The sequence below is a fragment of the Mustela lutreola genome, chromosome 16 (assembly GCF_030435805.1).
Source record: "Mustela lutreola isolate mMusLut2 chromosome 16, mMusLut2.pri, whole genome shotgun sequence".
Taxonomy (NCBI): domain Eukaryota; kingdom Metazoa; phylum Chordata; class Mammalia; order Carnivora; family Mustelidae; genus Mustela; species Mustela lutreola.
Genome location: NC_081305.1, coordinates 50,631,348 through 50,650,468, shown reverse-complemented (window position 1 = coordinate 50,650,468; position 19,121 = coordinate 50,631,348). Strand labels below are relative to the sequence as shown.

At 62.5% G+C, this 19,121-nt stretch overlaps 2 protein-coding genes across 9 annotated transcripts; one reads left to right on the top strand and one right to left on the bottom strand.

The window, feature by feature from the left end:
• The first annotated feature begins 2,709 nt into the window (after positions 1-2,709).
• On the top strand, positions 2,710-15,935 carry CNOT3 (CCR4-NOT transcription complex subunit 3). Of its 8 annotated transcripts, none has more exons than XR_009348952.1 (18): positions 2,712-2,972; positions 6,609-6,686; positions 6,803-6,870; positions 7,117-7,191; positions 7,305-7,394; positions 7,542-7,670; positions 7,772-7,867; positions 8,865-9,084; positions 9,180-9,313; positions 9,597-9,653; positions 10,239-10,623; positions 10,700-10,823; positions 11,336-11,534; positions 12,873-12,972; positions 13,067-13,265; positions 13,532-13,747; positions 14,318-14,443; positions 15,588-15,935. XR_009348952.1 is itself a non-coding variant. In XM_059153610.1 (18 exons), exons 2-18 carry the CDS (start codon positions 6,662-6,664, stop codon positions 15,684-15,686), a joined length of 2,262 nt encoding a protein of 753 aa, XP_059009593.1. In that variant the 5' UTR covers positions 2,712-2,972; positions 6,612-6,661; the 3' UTR covers positions 15,687-15,935. The 8 variants fall into 8 exon arrangements, 6 of the variants coding, with proteins under 6 accessions (XP_059009590.1, XP_059009589.1, XP_059009593.1 ...); XM_059153610.1 differs by having other exon boundaries at positions 6,612-6,686; positions 8,862-9,084; positions 13,532-13,664; XM_059153609.1 differs by having other exon boundaries at positions 8,862-9,084; positions 13,532-13,664.
• On the bottom strand, positions 15,893-19,051 carry LENG1 (leukocyte receptor cluster member 1). The gene is made up of 4 exons (XM_059153673.1): positions 18,710-19,051; positions 17,610-17,789; positions 16,746-17,008; positions 15,893-16,185 (listed from the first exon to the last, which is right to left on the bottom strand). The coding sequence occupies exons 1-4, from the start codon at positions 18,839-18,841 to the stop codon at positions 15,912-15,914; spliced, it is 849 nt and encodes a 282-aa protein (XP_059009656.1). The 5' UTR covers positions 18,842-19,051; the 3' UTR covers positions 15,893-15,911.
• Between the last annotated feature and the right edge of the window lie 70 nt (positions 19,052-19,121).

The window sequence follows — 19,121 nt, the reverse complement described above, 5'->3', positions numbered from 1 at the left end:
AACACCCAAGGGATGCAGCTACTGAAAGCCCCAGCTTTGTGAACAGGCCAGCCTGGGCAGCTGTGGTGTCAGGTGAGTGGCCTCGCCTTTCCAAGCCTGCACCCCTGACACAGGGCCACCTGCGAGGATGTGAGAGGTGGTAGGCTCCTGTCAGGGACCAGTATTTGCAGGGCATTCCCTGCCCAGCCTGCTGTGCCAAGCCCTGATGGGGCCAAGCAGACGGACTCCCTGCCGGCACGGACACAGTGCTCTAAGAGTTCCTGCCAGGTTCCTCTGTCCTGGGACAGGGGCTCAGCCCAGGTCCCCTTTGCTTCACTGGAAGGTGCAGGCTGCGGGGCTGGTGGCCTGTAGGCAGCTGGGGACAAGGTTGTAGGCAGGGGCAGTCAGGAGGGCTACCTTGCAAGCGCTATTTCAGGAAGGCATCACCTGGGGGCCATGTACTGGGCTCTGGAGCTGGGCTGCCCAGCACACAGGGCAGAGACCTGGTCACTGACCTATGAGGCCAGTTGGCGCCCCTCTCAGTTGCCCAGGAGGTGGGTGCGTAACCTGTCCTTGAGAAGGTGATGCTTCCTACCTCTGTCCATCTCCCATCCGCTGGTTCACGCTTTCTCCCTTGGGCTCTGGTTGGCTGGGTCCTGTCTGAGAGCTCCCTGATTCCTCTTTCTGGGCTGCTGCTGCCATACTTGATCCAAGTGTGCCTCAATGCAAGGCTCGCTCTGCACCTCGCCGCTCTCCGAATCTCTCCCCTCACATCAGAGTCTACACCACCTGGGAGATTCCTTCTAATGGCCACGTTACCCCAGGTCACAGAACTCAGTTTCCCCAACTTTATCCCTGAGGCTTTAGGTCAGCCATGTTGGAGAGTGACCAACTTGGCTCTCTCTGCTGATAGGTCTTCTGGGGAAGGGTACTCTGTCTGCCACCCTTCAGAACCTCCACCTCCTTGGTGGGAGTCAGGAAAGGATCTGACTCACTTTGTGCCGCAGTCCTGCACAGTCTTAGAAGAGATGCTTGAAACCTAGTATGCTTTAGGATTACCTGGGTGGCTTGTTAAAACCAGGGTTGGAGGGCCCAGGGTTACTGCTTCAGTTGGTCCAGGGTGGGAACTCAAAAGTGTGCATTTCTGGTAAGTTCCTGGGTGATGTATTGGCTGCTGCTTGAGACTCCCTTTGAGAACCACTTCTAGAAAATTCTTTATCAGATGAGCTGCATGTTGGAATCATCTCAGTAGATTTAAAAGTTACTTCTGGTCCCCATCCCCAGAAATTAAGATTTCAGTGGTCTAGGGTAAAAGGATGAGTATCTGGATTTTTCTTTCAAGCCACCCAGGTGATTCTGATGTGCGGGCCAGTTTGAGAACCACCGCTCTGAATCTTGTGGCGCTCTGAATCTTGTGGCGCATCAGCATCACCTGGGACCTCCTGAGGCAGAATCTGCATTTTAACAAATCTTCAGATGGTTCCCGGGTGTGTAAGAGGCCCTGCCCCAGCCAGGGTCCCCACTTGGGAGGAGCGGTGCTCTAGAGGAGTGACTCTCCCAACTCCAGTGAGCATGGGGATCGCGCAGGGAAGGGTGTCGCAGTGCCGACCTCCAGGCTTTCCTCCCCAGGGACAGGTGGACCCTGTCCCCTCCCTTGCCCTGCGATGCCGGTGCATCCTCCCTCCATCCACCTTCCCATCTTGACTGTCTGACCCTGGAGTCGTCAGCGGCAAGTCAGCCCTCGCATTCACTCGCTCGCTCGTTCAGCAAACAGTTCCTGTCTTCCCGCGGAGGCCAGCTCCGGGAGAGCACACCGGAATCATCCCGGAGTGACAGAAGCGGCGCCAGAGTGGGAAAGCGGGGATCCCCCGAGTGCCTTCTGCAGCGTCGTGCCAGCGCCGAGGACGCGGACGTGCAGGGAGTAGGACCTCCTTGCAGCTTCCTCACCGCCGCGGGCGTGCAGGCGCGAGCGACGTGGGGCGCCGTCCACTGCTCCCTCCCACCCGCAGGACCCGGTCCCGGACCCGTGCCGAACACCGGCCAGCTGCAGGGACACGAGGAACGCGGGAGGCTGCCCTCTACACCATTACCCTCTACACCGGCCAGGGGTAATGGCAGCAGGCAGGGCCACCGAGGGGACCGCTTCCCTCCGGGGGGGCCCCAGGGCGGCTTTGATTGGCAGGCGACCTCCGCCCGGCCCCCGCCCGGAAGGCACTTGTCTGCCGCTTATTAGGTGTGCTGCCTTTCACGCCCACGCTCCATGCCTTCCTCCACTTTCCCCACCCACTTCCGAACCCAACCAATAGCTTCAGGGCAGAATATCCTCTCACAACCAATTACAAACGGCTCTAAACTAGACGAACGTCTTCCCGCCCTTCATCAGCCTAGCTCCTCCCCCCGGCCAATTGGTTTAGGAGAAGGGGGCGGGTGTATCCAATCAGCACGACAGTGGCCTCTTGATTGACGCACGGGCCCTCGCGCTGGCGTGTTGTGCCCTGAGGCGGGGAGGAGGAGGAGCGGGGAAGAAAACCTGAGCCAATCCTAGCAGCCTGCGCGGGAGGCCAATCGAACGCCGCGCCTTGGAGCGATTGCCCAATCGGCGAGAGGAGGCCGGCTGCATCCCTGCCAAGGACCAATAGGGAGCGTTCGAGGGGCAAGAGCGACAGGCCGCAGGAGCAATCACAGGCCTATATTCGGGTCTCGGGGGCGGGTCGGCGCCAGAGACGAGAAGAGAGGAGGGGAGGCCTCCTCCGCCGCCGCCATCTTGGACCGGGCCCGGTCAGCTTCCGCGGAGCCATCGGCAGACGCCGCGGCCTCCCTTGAGCCCCGACCCCGTCGTCAGAACAACCCCGGGCCCACTTTCCCCCACCCCACTTCCGCTTCGCGCCGCTATCGCGATAGCGCCCGGACCCGGGGCGCGAGAAAAAGGCGGCGGGCGCTCGCCTCCCCCGCCTGTCGCGATACGCTCCTCAGCGGCGGCGCCAGCTCCTGTGGTGAGAGCGTCAGGCTCGACTGGGCCAGACCCCTTCCCCTCCTCCCCCGGCGCCACCGCCGCCTGTCGCGACATGGCCGCCCCCGGCCCCCCGACCCCCGGCGTGGGCTCCCGGCAGGGGCGGCCGCGGCACCCGCCGCTGACCTCCCCCCCCGCCCCCGCGCCCTCCTCCGCGCCCCGCGGCCGCGCCGGGGGTCCCCTCCCGCGGGGGTCCCCTCCCGCGGGGGTGCGGGCGAGCGGGGCCGCTCCTCTTCGCGTCGGTGCGGGCGGCCGGACGGCAGACCCCCGTGGGCGCCGGGCCCGCAGGCGGGGCGGGCGTCTCCGTCCCCCCATCTGCCCCACGGCCGGGACCCCTGCACGGCCCGCCGGCCTCCGCCAAAGTTTGCCCTGCAGCGGAAAGTCGGGGCCCGGGGCGCTGCGCCTGCGGGGCGGGCAGGGGTGCGGGCCCGCCTCGGGTCGCGGGTTGCCCCTCTGCCGGGCCGGGTGATGTCACTCCCACTTAACGAGCGCTGTGCCGGGCGCAGGGCTCCCCCGTGGCGCCGCTGCCCGCTCCGTGCCGCAGCCGAGGTGCGCCGTGGGCCGTGCAAGCACCCCTTCCTCCCCCAGACACCGCCCCTGCCCGTGGGTGTGGGCGTGCTGGCGCCTCCCCCCGCAGCCCGCGCGCGCCCCCGGTCACGCCGGCGCTTGCCGGGGGTCCGGGGCTCACGCGTCCCCCCTCGCACGCAGCTGGAACCCAGGGAGCTAAGGTCTGGCCCTGGGATGTGCAGACTGTGTTGGCTGGGGTGCGCCTTCTGCTCCGGAGTCAGGGAGCTCCGTCAGGGTTGCCTTCCCCAGGCGCAGGGTCCTGCCCTTGGCGGTGCCCAGGCTGACGCTTTGCTCTCTTGCGTGGTCCCCCTGCGTGGCTCTAAGGCTTCTGCCTTCCCAGCCCAGGGGGTGCTGGAGATACCACGGAGACACGTCGCTGCTGTCCCTTTGCTGTCTTTCCCAGCTGGGGTTCCCAGACCCCCGCCCTGGCTGTTGGGCCTCCCAGTGGGGACACAGCTGCCTGCACCCCAGGCCCGAACACGTCCCTCTCCCAGAGTCCCGGCGCTCTTTGGGGTGGCAGCGGCAGCCTCCCAATTTCGGACTGCCTGCCGGCGCTCCTGCCCCGGTGCAAGGCCTCTTCACCAGAGGCGGTGACAGCCCCCAGGGTTGTGTTGGGTCCCAGGCCTGAGCCTTCTACTTTCCTGCCCTGGTGTCCTCAGGTCTCTGGGACTGTGCCCTCAGCCCTCAGCTGAGGTTTCAGGGGCTGTCCATTCTCTGGGCCCCTCAGTGAAACGGCTCTTGGCTGCTGTGAGTCTGGCACACTGATCACTCTCCCTGACCTAGAACGGGCTCCTTGAGGGGATGAGACCTGGTGAAGCCTCCTGGGCCAGGGTTCCCCGGTTCCTCTGTTCTGTTTGAGACCCCATGCCGTGAACGAGAAGGCTCTGGGGTGCCTGAGATGCCCCCCCCCCAGCCCTGTCTCAGGGTGAGCCTACTGTGGTTACTTCCCCTGGGAGATCTTGGTGGACCCCCTAGGAGCAGTGGGGGCCCCCAGCCCCGTAAGAACAGGGTTTTTCTGTGCTTGTACCTTCACTTCAAGGCTCAAGCTCCACGTTTCTCCCTCGTCCTTTGCTGGGGGTGGGGCGGTCTGTCTTCAGAGGGAGGGGCTGTTAACCTCTGTGGGGAAGACTGCTGTCCACTGCAGCGCCCAGCTGGGCCCGTGATGCCTCCTGCAGATCCTGTGCTGTCCTCTCTGGGCCTGAGCTGCTCCCTGCTTCGAGGGTCTGAAACCTCACCTCCCTGGGCTGAGGCTCTTGTTCCCCTGGCCCCGTGCCTCCGACTCCATGAGGGCTTGTTGCTCCCTCCATCTGTTACCTTCTTGGGGGCAGCACCACCTCCTCTAAGCTAGATGACCCGACTCCTCCATGTGGCGTGCCTTGTGTAGGGCTGTAAAGTAGGCGTCCTCTTTTCTGGGCTGGAGGCAGGCAGTGCAAGGTCCTGTGTCACATCCCTGTACCTACTTTGGGGCAGTAAGAGGAGTTTCTGTGTTGGGGTCCTGGCCCTCTCCCGAGCTCCCAGGCCAAAGGCCCTTCCCCCATTTCAGTTCGCATCCCCTCTGGGCTACTGGCTACCTCTCCTTCCCGAAGCTGGGATCTTCCTTGTGTGGGGATTGGGCCCCACCTGTGTGTCAGCTGGCCCTGGGCCCGGGGTATAGCCATTGTCTCGGTCGGCCCTCGTTGGAGATTTGTGCCCCCTCCAGTCTAAGGTGTCCTAGCCTCTCCCTACCATCCAGAATGGACTCCTGTGGAGGGGGCTAGTATACACAGCTTTAGGACTTGTCCTTCTCAAGCGTGGTCATTTGCTGTCCCGTCGGTAGTTGCTAGCCACCTGCAGTGAAGTAACTGAAGTAAAAACGAAAAGGTCCACTGTTTCGTGCACAAGCCACATCTTCAGCATTCAGGGGTACAGCTAGCCCAGATGTGGAATGTTTCTATTGTTGCAGAAAGTGTCTTCGGTTGGGACTGTTTTTGTGGGTGGGGATCCTCTTGGTGTGGCCTCCCTTTGGGTTGAGGCTCTTGGTCCTCAAAGCTGCTCTGGGGCCTCTCTTAGGGAGCTGTGCTTTTCAGTAGAGGCCCCCTCTCTGGGGGGTGACCTTGGGCAGTGCACGAGTCCCCTTGGCCTAACCCCTCTGCAAGGCTCCTGCATCCCCCCCCCCCATATTGATATCAGACCCTAAGTTGTGGCTTCTTCCTGGGCCAGAGCTCCTGGTTTCCTCTGGGCTGCATGTACTTTCAGGGTGAAGACACCCCACTCTCTAAGTACTTACTGGGCACACGTCCTAGTGGTTTATGTTTTCCCACATCTGTGTCACCATCGCATCTGATCAGTATCTCCTTCGTGTGCACAGACAGCTCTCCTACAGCTGAGGTCCCCTTTCACTCTCCTGGCCCTCTCTGGGGTGATGCCTTCTGCCCCCATACATCTAATTCTTTGGGTTGGGTTGTCCCCCGTGTTTGAACGACTGCTGTGGAATAAATTTGGTGGTGTACAGCCCTCTTCTGCTTGGGACCCAGCCCTGACAAGACGGGTGTGTTTAGCTTTTCCTGATTTCAGGCCCTTCCCATCTCCCCTTGCTCCCACTCCGTCTCCTACAGTTACTAAACACAGACAGCGTCTGGCTCTTTTTCCCGCAAAGTCTTCATCTTCTGAGCTGTCTGAGGGGTCACTTCTCTGGTGTTAGGATTCTAGTCACCTGTGTGCCCTACCCCACTGTGGGCCTTCCTCCCCTGCACCCAGCCGTGGGCTGCTTGGCCGCTTCCTGCTCTAAATCATCTAGAGCGTCATCTGCAAGAAGGTGGTCTACGCTCTAGGAATTTCTTACTTCCTGGGAAAAAGTACATCTGGTTCCTTGTTCCAGCAATCTTCCAGAGAACTCAGCCCCTGTGCTGGGCTGTCTGGGCAGCATAAGTAGAACTCGGCCTGATCTCTGTCATCAGATAATAAATGCGTCTTCCCTTTACCATGCCATGTACCCTCCCGTTCCCAGCCTCGTTCATATCTCCGTGTCTGGACCAGCCAGGGAGTAAACACGCGTCCCTTCCTTCTCTCTCAGCAGCGTCCGTCTCCAAGAGAGTATGAAGAGCCTGCATCTGTAGGGCAGGGAAGATGGCGGACAAGCGCAAACTCCAAGGTACTGGTCTCCTCGCCCGCTGCCTGTGTAGCCACATGCTCACTGTCCTCAGAGGTCCTCCTCGGATGCCTGCTGCCTTGGCAGGGTGCTCACAGCCTTCTCTCGTCCCTGGCCAGGTGAGATTGATCGCTGCCTCAAGAAGGTGTCCGAGGGCGTGGAGCAGTTTGAAGATATCTGGCAGAAGGTACAGGGCATGGGACCCTAAAGATCTGGGTCTCCGGGGAGGAGAGCACAGGACGAGGTTCAGGTCTGTGGGTGTAGGCCAGGGAGAGGGATTGTGGGTCCAGGTGCTGAGGACCTAAGCAGCAGCTCTGAGATGGACTGGGGTGGGGGGTGGGTGTCCCCAGCCCTAGGAGACAAGTTTTACCACTGGAGTGGGCACGAGGGCCCCAAGTCCCACACTGACGCCTGGGCTCTCTTCATCCCTCAGCTCCACAATGCAGCCAACGCGAACCAGAAAGAAAAGTATGAGGCTGACCTAAAGAAGGAGATTAAGAAGCTCCAAGTGAGGGGACTAGCCTGGATTCCTGTGTCCTGAGGGCGGAGGGAGGAGGGGCTGGCGGCCTCCGTGCCCGGGTCTGAGGCGGTGGAACTGTCTCGCTTTTCCTCCACCTGCAGCGGCTGAGGGACCAGATCAAGACATGGGTAGCGTCCAACGAGATCAAGGACAAGAGGCAGCTCATAGACAACCGCAAGCTCATTGAGACGGTAGGAGCCCAGAGCCTGGAACCTGAGAGGTGGGAGGTGGCTGATTCCTGGGTCCCCAGAAGTCCCTAGAAGAGGAAGGTTTCTCCCTCCCAGGGGGAAGGGAAGAGGCAGTGGGCTGAGATCTCTTTCCACCTGTGCTGTCCACAGCAAATGGAACGGTTCAAAGTTGTGGAGCGAGAGACCAAGACTAAAGCCTACAGCAAAGAGGGCCTGGGCCTGGCTCAGAAGGTGGACCCTGCCCAGAAGGAGAAGGAGGAGGTTGGCCAGTGGCTCACGGTGAGTCAGGGAAGAGAAGAGGAGGGGACCTCAGGGCCCCAATCCCGGGCATCCATGGGGACCCTGGCTGACCACCTGCCTTTGCTCGCCCTCTCCCCTAGAACACCATCGACACCCTGAACATGCAGGTGGACCAGTTCGAGAGTGAAGTGGAGTCGCTGTCCGTGCAGACACGCAAGAAGAAGGGGGACAAGGATGTGAGTGGGGGACCCTGCGCCCAGGGGAAAGAGACGGGCTGAGGCGAGTCGGGGGTTAGTGGCCACTGGGGGTGACCCATGTTGGTGAACCAGTCTTGGGTCCAGCTTCAGTAAGCAGTGGCACCCTGGAAACGAGGAGCAGTTTGGGGTAACATGCTGGGTTCTGCCAGGGTCGCTGACGTAGCAAGAGCGGTTGGCCACACGGGGTGGGGAGGTCTGAGGGCTGAAGCCGTGGCATCCTAGTTCTGAGAAGGCCCAGGTCCTGAGGCCGCAAGGAGAAATGAGGCTCATTTGCGCTGAGAAGAGTAGTTTTGGGGCAAAGCCAGATCTAGGGGCCCCGATGCCGAAACTCCGGGGTCATAGGGTGTGGGTTCAGGGGGCTGCAGAGCACATGTACTTGTTGGCACAGGAAACATAGAGAATGGAGAGCTGGGTCCAGGATGCGGGGCGGTGGGAAATGAGCCTGGTTTGGGCGTCTGAGCCTCAAGGGGTTTGGGAAGCTGGAGCCTGAAGGAGAGATGGAATAGGTCATTGTGGAGGGAGAGGATTTAGAATTGAGGCCTTGGCCGGGGCTGGCGCCTGGAGAGCCCAGGGGCTAAGCTGCTGAATGTGTATCCCGCAGGGTGGGCCACGTGAGGACAGAGATGCCGGCTCCCTGCAAACGGGCGTCATCACTGTTGGGGTTAGAGCAGATGGGGGTGCGATGGGCTGCAGTTTGGAGGTCCGGGCTGTTGGGCGCTGCAGGGGGCCATGGGGTAGGAGCACAAGGCTTTCTGGTTTTGGGGGAGCTTCCTGGGGTGTCTGGGTGGGAGCTGGGGATCCTTGAGGGGCTGGGATGGGGCACAGACTGACTCCATACTGCCTACGGCAGGAGGGGCCGGAGTGGAGCCTCTGGGTCTCTGCGGGGGTCGGGGACTGAGGACAGGTTCTGTGGAGGCAGGAGGGGCCTGGCCAGGTGCCCTGCAGCCCCTGAGCCTGGCCCTGGGCTCGCCAGCAGAAGCAGGACCGGATCGAGGGCCTGAAGCGGCACATCGAGAAGCACCGCTACCACGTCCGCATGCTGGAGACCATCCTGCGCATGCTGGACAATGACTCCATCCTTGTGGATGCCATCCGCAAGATCAAGGATGACGTCGAGTACTACGTCGACTCGTCCCAGGACCCCGACTTCGAGGAGAACGAGTTCCTCTATGACGACCTGGACCTCGAGGACATTCGTGAGGCCCGGGGCTGGCCTGCGGGCATGGGGCAGTGAGGGCCCGGTTGGGGAGGTGTCCCAGCCCGTCGAGCCTGCCTCTTCCTGCCCCCACAGCACAGGCGCTGGTCGCCACCTCCCCCCCCAGCCACAGTCACATGGAGGATGAGATCTTCAACCAGTCCAGCAGCACACCCACCTCCACGACCTCCAGCTCTCCCATCCCGCCCAGCCCGGCCAACTGCACCACGGTGAGGAGGTGACCCAAGGGGAACCTGAGGGAACTGAGCGAGTGGGGGCTCGGTGTCCTGGGTGCGGGCCCTGAGGATGGGTCCTGGGCGTGCGGCGCGGGCAGGGAATCGAGGGTTGGAGTCCCTAAGGAGAGCAGTCCCCGGGCTGTAGAGGCTGGCGGGGTGCTGGCTCCCCGGTGAGGCTCGGGACACAGGTCCCACAGCGGTCCCGGGGGCATCAGAGTTGGGCCTCTCTACTGGGTCCCTCGAGCTCACACCAGTTTCACTCGGCACCCCACCTCAGGAAAACTCTGAAGATGATAAGAAAAGGGGACGCTCGACGGATAGCGAAGTCAGCCAGGTAGGTGTGACCTCCCGGGGCAGGAGCATGTGCTTCAACCAGGGTGTCAAGGAGTGGCCTGCTGGGAGGGCTTGAGGGGAAGTGGGGAGGTTCTCAGGACCTGGGGTGTGCAGCGAGGGCTGGGCCGCGGGCCACCAGGCAGTGCTGGGTGGCAGGCGTGTCCCTGCTGCTTTCTGGGGGCTGGTCAGCAGCGGCCCTTCCAGTTACTTTGTGAGCCTTTCAGTGACCTTCAGAGCCACTGGCCCATTTCAGGCTGCTTTTCCTTCTCTTGGACTGTTAGCTGCTTCCAGCTGATCTTCCCTTGAGGACGTAGCTGCTGTCCTGACGTCCGGGGGTGGGGGCGTCTCCCCTGTGGGCTGCCACGGGGAGGTGTCCACGCAGGATGTGGGAGGCTGGGTGTGGACGGGAATGCGTGTGTAGTTTAGGTGTCAAGGTGGTGATTGAAGCTTTGAGGGTAAGGTCAAGGGGAGGGGAGAGCTAGGGGCAGCCGGGCACTGCAAGGATGGTGGAGCCCCGCTTGGGGCAGGGGGGCTCAGCAGACCCACTGGCCCAGTGGGGCCTGACCCTTTTCTCTCTTCCCTGCAGTCTCCAGCCAAAAATGGCTCTAAGCCTGTCCACAGCAGCCAGCACCCTCAGTCCCCGGCTATGCCGCCCAGCTACCCACCTGGCCCCCCGCCTGCTGCCTCCACCCTGAGCACTGCCTCTGGCAACAATGGGGCCTCTACCCCAGCAGCGCCGGCGAGCGCCCTGGGCCCCAAGGCCAGCCCGGCTCCCAGCCACGGGTCAGGCACCCCTGCCCCCTATGCCCAGGCTGTGGCCCCGCCAGCCCCCAGTGGGTCCAGCAGCACCCAGCCCCGGCCGCCCAGCGTCCAGCCTGGTGGGGGAGGGGGAGGCGGCGGAGGGGGCGGCAGCGGCAGCAGCAGTAACAGCAGTGGAGGCGGAGGCCCTGGCAAGCAGAACGGCGCCACCAGTAAGCAGGGTGGCTGGGCGGGGGGGGGGGTCCTGCTGTGGTCAGCCCGTTCTCATGCCCCGTTTCCTGCCCCCAGGTTACAGCTCAGTGGTGGCAGACAGCCCAGCAGAGGTGGCACTCAGCAGCAGTGGGGGCAGCAGCGCCAGTAGCCAGGCTCTGGGCCCCCCGTCGGGCCCCCACAACCCACCTCCCAGCACCTCGTGAGTGTCTGCCCCTGCCTTTGCCAGGACTTCGCCCACCTGGTCGGGCGTCATGTCCCCACTTCTTTCCTCCCAGGACATAGTATCAGTCAGTCCCTTAGCTTGACCCTTTGGAATGTTTTAAAACATTTCTCGGGCAATTGGGATTGTTCTTAGAGTCCCCTCACGTCCCCTTTCCAGAGCCTGCCCTAGACCCACCTGACTCTCCTCCAAAAGCTGCTTGTTCAGTTCTCAGGTCAGACCTTTCGAGAGAGTCCTCATTTCTCAGAAGTTTGCCCCCAGAAAGATTGTGACGTCCGAAGGACAATAGGGAAGACCTTCTTCCAGGGTCTGCCCGACCGCCAGGCTCTGGGTGGGCCACCTCACGGGGCATCTGCCTGAGGCGACCCATGCTGTGGGTGGAACACTGACCTCTCCCTTGGTCCCCGTCCGTAGACTGGTGCAGAGGTCCGACTCATCCCCCACTTGCCCAGGCCTCCTGTTCTCTGAGCCCTCTTCTCCCTCCTTCCCAGGAAAGAACCCAGTGCGGCAGCCTCAGCGGGAGCTGGGGGTGTAGCTCCAGGCTCAGGGAACAACACAGGGGGACCCAGCCTCCTGGTGCCACTTCCTGTGAACCCTCCCAGCTCCCCGACACCCAGCTTCAGCGAGGCCAAGGCAGCCGGTGCCCTGCTCAACGGGCCTCCGCAGTTCAGCACTGCCCCGGAGATCAAGGTGGGCCGCAGGCTTCCCTGCACGTGTGCTGTCCCCTTCCTCCGGGTCTGCTGGCCACCCCCACCCCATACACCCTCACCTGGTCCCCAGGCTCTGGCACTCTGCAGCTCTGTCCTGTGCTCTGACTTCCCACCATCCTCTCTATCCCCGTGTCCCCTTGCTCCGGCACACACCCCACCTTCTGGCTCACCGCCCTCCTTTTCCCTTCACTGGCGTCCACTCTGGGCCATGGTTCGTGCTGGGTGAGCACACCCAGGTCTTCCACCTCCTCTATAGGAAGCCGACCAGGACTGCACGGGGCTGGGGGCAGTGGGTGCTGTGGACCTGTAGAGGTGCCTTGAACTTGGGGCGATGGCCCAGCAAGGCCTTGGCGAGGAGACCTAAGCTGGGAGCAATGGGGGTCCCAGGGTCAGGAAAGGCTGAGGAAGGGGTGGTTCTCTTGTGTCTCTCGTGCCAGGGTTGCAGGAGGGCCGCTACTGGAGCGGGGGAGAACGCTGGGGCAGGGCTCCGCAGATACGAGATGGGGGCACAAGTGGGCTGCAGGGCTGCGAGCGTGGTCCGGTGTTCTGGGGAGGCAGTGGGGTCCTGCCAGAGTCCGAAAGGGGAGTAGGACGTGGGAGTGAATTTCTAGGCCTGCGTTTAACCTTAGTTCTGCCGTGTCAGAGTCTGGGCCCCCGTCCTGCATGGCCTTCCCTCTGGACAAAGCAGGTGCTCCCAGTTGCACCCCTGGTATGACAGGACACAAGCCCTGGGAATGGTGTGGGGCCCAGAGTAAGCACGTGGTTCAGAGGTACACAGACAGGAAATTTACTGCGTGTCTCTGAGGAGGAGGGGTCTGCTGGCTTGTGAGTGGAGAAAGGACAGAGAAGGATGGGGCTAGACCAGTCCCTCTGGGGCCACTGAGAAAAGCATGGGGGGCGGGAGGGTGTGAGGGTCAGGGTCGCGAGGACGGCCCCGGAGGCCTGGGCAGCACGGAGGCCTGGGCAGGCAGCACTACCTGCAGGCCCGCCTGTCCGCCAGCGAGGAGCTGGGATGCCATGGGTGCCAGGAGACTGCCCCACGGCCCTGTGCCAGCTGGACAGGGGGGTGGGGCGCACGCGGTGTAGCATCCTGGGCAGTGGGGTGGGGGTGTGCAGGCCAGTGTTCCCGGACCTGCCATTGTGGTCCGGCGTGGTAGGGGCCCCAGCAAACAGCCACTCCTCAGATGCTGCACCTGCCCCCACATCTACACCATCTCCCCGTTAGGTGGGGTGGCAGCAAGGCTCTTCACGCTGGTGGCCTTGGCCCGACGCCCACCGGAGGACGTGGAACGTGGTGCCAGCACTCTTCTCTTTGCAGGCCCCAGAACCCCTGAGCTCTCTCAAGTCCATGGCGGAGCGGGCAGCCATCAGCTCCGGCATCGAGGACCCCGTGCCAGCGCTGCACCTGACTGAGCGAGGTGTGGGTCTGGGTGAGGCGGAAGGCGGCTGGAGAGCGGGGGGACAGGCCCCCCACCAGCCTCACCAAAGGGCCGGTCCCCATTCCCCCCACAGACATCATCCTGAGCAGCACATCTGCCCCACCAGCCTCCGCGCAAACGCCCCTACAGCTGTCAGAGGTGAACATCCCACTGTCCCTGGGCGTGTGTCCGCTGGGGCCTGTGCCCCTCACCAAGGAGCAGCTGTACCAGCAGGCTATGGAGGAGGCTGCCTGGCACCACATGCCTCATCCCTCAGACTCAGAGCGCATCCGGTGAGGCACCGGGACCCCTAGGCACGTGGGAGGCGGTCCAGGCCAGGGACCTGGTCCCCTGGTCCTGGGACACGAGGTTAGGCCGGGCACTGGACTTGGGGCTGTCCATGAGAGCTGGGGTCCGAGGCACTTGGGGTGGGGATGACCAGGTGCTGGAGACCTTGCCCCTGAGCAGTGGGGCACAGGGGGCAGGTCGTGGCTACGATCCGGTCCACGGACCACAAGGCCTGTTGGGCATGGCCGCCAAACCTCCTGTCCCTTCACAGGCAGTACCTCCCCCGGAATCCCTGCCCGACGCCCCCCTACCACCACCAGATGCCACCCCCACACTCGGACACCGTGGAGTTCTACCAGCGCCTGTCAACAGAGACGCTCTTCTTCATCTTCTACTATCTGGAGGTACAGCAGGGCCCCCGGGGCAGCCTCGGGCCCCCCGGCTTCGCCGCCACCGCCGCCGTCCCCCCTCGGGCTGGAGGGGTGAGGTGGGTGCCCCACTGCGGCCACCGGGACCGCACCCCCTCCCCATCCCCCAGTCCTGCCCTCCCTGCCCCCCACTTCCCCCACAGGCAGACCCGTCCCTGTCCACACACTTCAGCACAGACATGTCTGTGTTGAGGTCGAGGGCCAGGTCGGTCCACTGCGGGGACCAGGGAGCCTCAGCCCCACTCCGGCCACCCGTGGCTGTGCCCACAGTGTCCATCCCCATGCAGTCTCGCCAGCCCCTGGAGGCCACTAGGGAACTGTCTCCTCTGCATGACCCCAGGGAGTCGTGACAAGCTCCCCCTCCCAGTCTCAGTCCTGCCAGGGGAAGCTTTCTAACTGCCCGTCCTCCGCACTCAGCACGCAGTAGTTTTTCTTCTCTTGAAGCTGCTCTGAGCGGTTTATACCCGCTGACCAGCAGTGGTAGGTTCCATGCCCCAGCCCCTCAGCAAGTGGACTGACCGGCCCCACCTCAGCCTACGGCGGGCCCCGGGTCAGCCTGAGGCCCTGTGCCCCGTGCCTCCACCAATGTGGGGGCCCCCTGACCCCTGCTTCCACCCTTCCTCCTCCAGGGCACGAAGGCACAGTACCTGGCAGCCAAGGCCCTGAAGAAGCAGTCGTGGCGATTCCACACCAAGTACATGATGTGGTTCCAGAGGCACGAGGAGCCTAAGACCATCACCGATGAGTTTGAGCAGGTGAGGGCCCCTCCCTGTGCCCCGCCCACCCCCTGCCTCCAGCATGAGCCCTGTGCTCTGCGGGGGGGGGGCCCCTGTCATCTTCTCCTCTCTATGGGCTGCTAGTGGTCCCGTAGCCCCTGGGCCCATACTGTGCGTGCTGCCTCCCACCTGGGAGCATGAGCCGCTCCCCGACCCATCGCCCCTCGCCCAGCAGAGCTGGGGCTCTGTAGCACACACGAAGGGGGATGCTAATCAGAACCCCCATCTGCTGCACTCCACTTGGGTTTGAGGCCAGCCCAAGCTGGGTGACCTTGGGCGAGTGGCTTGGACCTGTCTCCCTCTCCTCACACGCAAACACAGGCTGCCACACCCCGTGTGCAGTTGTTACCAGGACTGAGTTAATGACGTGTAAGTACTTAACACGACCACTCCGTGGTCAGGTATCAGGCATCAGGCATGTATTTCGTTTCCAGTAACTCTGAATCACTATATTCCGCATTGGTCTCTTCCACCAAATATTTGCCCGAGGCCAAGTACTGAACAAAGCCCTGTCCTGGAGCTCAGTCCCCTCACCTCCCTTCTTTCAGCTTCCTTGAAGCATATCAGACAATCATGCAGACCCAGCCTCCTTCCCCATCCTCTCAGCTGTTAACCAGATTCCCTGTCCCATCTTGGTTTGGGCCCATGCACTCCTCCAAGTGCCCGTCAAGGCCTCCCTCCTTCAGAAATATCACACCACCACGGTCACCAATAAAACATCTGTCCCAACAGCGTGCCTGGCTATAGACTGAGCCTGTTCCGTTCTCTCGGATGGGGTAACGGCCTCAGGGTTGTGTGAAAACTAAATGCTAGGACCCAGCTCGGGCACCGAGCGCCAGTTCTGGCCCTCACGCCGCAGCCATCCAAGAAGCCGCAGACACTGTGTAAACGTGCCTGGGGTGGAGACCCAGCTGGGGCCTCTCCGCGCCTCCCCGTTCCCTCTGACAGGGGCAGGAGAGCCTGAGAAGAGCCTGGTGAGGGTGGAGGGACACGGCCTGTGCATGCAGGGCCCCTGGCCCAGCGCCTGGCACAATCTGGCCCTGAGCTCTGTCCCCTTTGTCCGTGCAGCCCAGAGCCCCTGCACCTCCTCGCCCACTCACTGACCACCTTCTCCCCTGGCCAGGGCACCTACATCTACTTTGACTACGAGAAGTGGGGCCAGCGGAAGAAGGAAGGCTTCACCTTTGAGTACCGCTACCTGGAGGACCGGGACCTCCAGTGACACCGGCCCCTTCCTCCACCCTCCCCACCCCCCCGCATGCTGACACCCACCCCCTGCCCAGGCGAGGGCCCTGCCCTGGAAGACTGGGGGAGGCCCCAGGCCAGGGGCAGCCCTCTCCCCTAGGAAGCAGCCCCACCTGGGGGCCCCGGGGGCGAGGGCTGCCCCCTCCTCCCCTCCCCAGTGAGGGACATTTTTTGGTAAACCTATTTTCATTTTGGAAAATATTTATGAATAAATAGTTTTATATGACGGCTGGCAGCTACGGCCTCTCCTCTCCCCCCAGGAGTCAGTGAGCACTTGGGTCTTGCTGGCGGGACGCCGGGCCCACTGGGGGTTGAACTGGGAGTTGTACCGCCTCCGCCGTTCATCGGCCTCCTCTTCAGGTTGGTCTTCCTGGGGGGCTGTGCCTCGGACTTGGGCCAGCAGGGCCTCTGCACGAGCCCGTTCCGTTGCTTCCCGCCGAAGACGTTCAGCTCGAAGCTGGTCCAGGGATGGGGGCCTGGGGGAAAGGAGTCAGGTCAGGAAGTTCACAGCCCCTGGAACACTCCCCCAACCCCCACCTTGCAGCAGACGCTCTGGACTGTGAGGCCTGGGGGTGGGAAGCTGGCTTCATGCTGCGCACAAGGATCCCATCACCGCCCTTTACAGTTAGTGCCTCTCCAGATCCAGAAAGCTCCCTGTTAATCAGCTGAAACAACACATCCAGGCTTCAGTTTCCCCTTCTGTGGATGACCCAACTGTCTGCTTGGGGGGTTGTCCTGCTGGGACACAAACCTGCTGACCCCATGGCTCTCAAACTCAAAACCCCCGAGACCTAAAGCTTTCTGGGGTCTAACCACTATTTTGCATGAAAACACCAAAAAAAACTCAAAACAAGGCTAGGTGTCCTGTACCTGCAGTGTCTCCCCAGAAGCCACCGGCCACTCCACACTGAACACTGCCTAGGGATCTCAGGAAAGCAGGCTTGCCGTGTCAGGGTCCCAAAACTGCATGTGGAGAGTGGCCTCTCAGCTGCGCAGCCCCAGTCCTCGAGCCCACAGGCCAGCCCAGCTTGCTTACCCTCCTGGCCGCTGCTTCTCGGGCACCCCCTTCCCCTTCATTTTGTGGCCGCCATCCTCTCCGCTGTGCCGCCGCTTCCTCCGCAAATGCTTCTCCATCTCCCGAAGAGGGTCCAGGCGGTTCTTGATCTTCTCATCTGGACCTGGGCCAGGCTTGGGGGCCCCTCGCCCCGGGGGGAGCTGGTACCAAGGTGGCTGAGTCTGGGCTTCCGCTGCACTCTGGCCCAGGTATGTCAGGATGCCCAGAGCTTTCTCCTGCCTCTCCTGAGGGGAACAGAAACTAGGGAGGTGAGGATGTCCCCTCGGGGAGCCCTCCACGTGACCACACGACACCTGAGGCTCCTGGACAGGCAGAACCAGCATTAGCCAGCCCAGCAATGTGTTAAGGACAGTGGGGCTCATGCCCTGGACAGTAACAAGCATCAGGGAAGGACAGGGTACACTTTAGGGTTCAGAGGCAGGCAACTCTGGGGAGATAAACTGAAGACAGACCTGAAAGCAGCTCGCAAAGTAAAAGTGAGGCAAGACAAAGGCAAGATTAGGATCTGGTAGGAATCCCTGACAGCAGGTGAGGTGATGGACACTGAAAGAGCTCCGTAACCTTCCCCTAACCCTTAGAGGGCCCTGTCCCATCAAGGGGTTTATACCTAACAGTCCCATAGCTGGGCGGGGAGGGAATTCCAGCACCCACTTCCAAGCCCCTTGCAGGCCTGGATGGCAATAACCCACACTCCTGAGTACGGTGTTCCATACTGAGCTCATCTCATCACCATCCACCAACCCCCCCCCAGGCCCCCCGGCCAACTATTCCAGTCAGTCACCCCCAGGCTCTACCCAGGACTCACTAGGTGGGGGGCCAGCTTACTTTCTCCAGTCGCTTTTCTTCCTCGTACTCTTTATTGCCTCTGGTCCCCCCTTTCCCTTCCTCCAGCAGCTCCCGAAATAGGTCCACAGGGCCAGAACCGCGGGCTCCTGCCTCTGCTGATTCGAGCTCAGGGAGAGAGCTCCGGTGCCTGGCTTTGTTACGCAGGAATTCTGTGCGGGCCTAGGGAAAAGAAAGTTACAGGCAGAGTATTCAGAACCTAGACGGGACTCCAAGGACTGGGAGACGGTTTCTGAGTATGTCGGAGGGAGCCCCAGTGCTGGTGCTGGGGGCTGTAAGGAAGAGTACATGGACCGGGGAGACAGGGGAAGGAGGCAACACCTGGGCCTGTACGCTGCCGCTCGGTCAACCAGTAGGGTCCCAGGCTCAGATGACAAAACAGCTGTGAAGGCAGCCCAAAACAGGAGAGCAGGCGACCGGAACTACAGGTAGGGCTCCCAGTCACCGCCCCGGAGACGACGAGCAATCTCTACTGGCAAAAGCGAACTTTAAGAACGCAGATCACCTCCGGGCCCGACTGGACAAAGGATTGCAAACTAGAGATTAGCAGTTGCACCGTAAACCCGGGGGCGTGGGGGGAGGGGGGACGGCAAGGAGCTCGCCCCACCGTCGTGGCCCTTCGGAAGCCATCCCCCCTCTCTGCACAGGCGGGACATTGCTCCTCCAACCACGAATGGTGCTTGAGAGGCCGCAGGTCAGGCGCTCTGCGAGCATACAGTAGGCGCTCAACAGGGAGGTTGCGCAGGCAAACTAAACGGGACCGAGTTTCCTTGAACTGCGCAAGGATTCTTCTTTCACCAGCCCCTCCTGTGCCACGCACTCTGACCTCGCGAACTACGCGAGTGGGAGAAAACCTGGGCAAGGGGGAGGCGCAGGTGGGGCCCCCCGCAGCGGGTCGGGAGTTGGCACTGGGAGATGGGGAGGCGGGGGCCACGCAGGTGGGGCCCGGCGCTTTCAGCCGCGCCCAGCCCCGCCGGCCTCACGGGACGCAGCGCGCCTGCGCGCCACCCCAGCATCCGGCCCCTCTCCACACGCCTGCGCGCTCGGCCCGGGAGTCCCGCCCGACCGCACTCGGGGCTTACCTCCTGCTGGGCAAGCAGCACCCTCCGCTCCCGCTCTTTCTCCTCCTCCCGGGCCTGAGCCTCGTCACGCCGCACGCGGGCCACATTGTCCTTGTTCCGGACGTGCCAACTCTTCTTGGGCAAGATATTCATGGCGTCTCAGCCGTCCGCCGACTGGCAGGCCCGCCTCCGAGTACTTCCTATTGGCGAGACGATGACCCTCCCTGTGGTTCCTGCTGCAGTCACGGATTGGTCCTGGGCTGACTGCCACGCCCCCCACTCCGTAGCGACAGCTTATTGGCTGAGATGTCGAATTTGGGGTTGGCGTAGCTTAGCAACCGCCTCTTATCAAGCGCCCGAGCCCATCACGTGTCCCCGCCCCGAAGCTACCGGATGCGGCAGCTGATTGGCTGGCATGCGCGTCCGGTCCTCG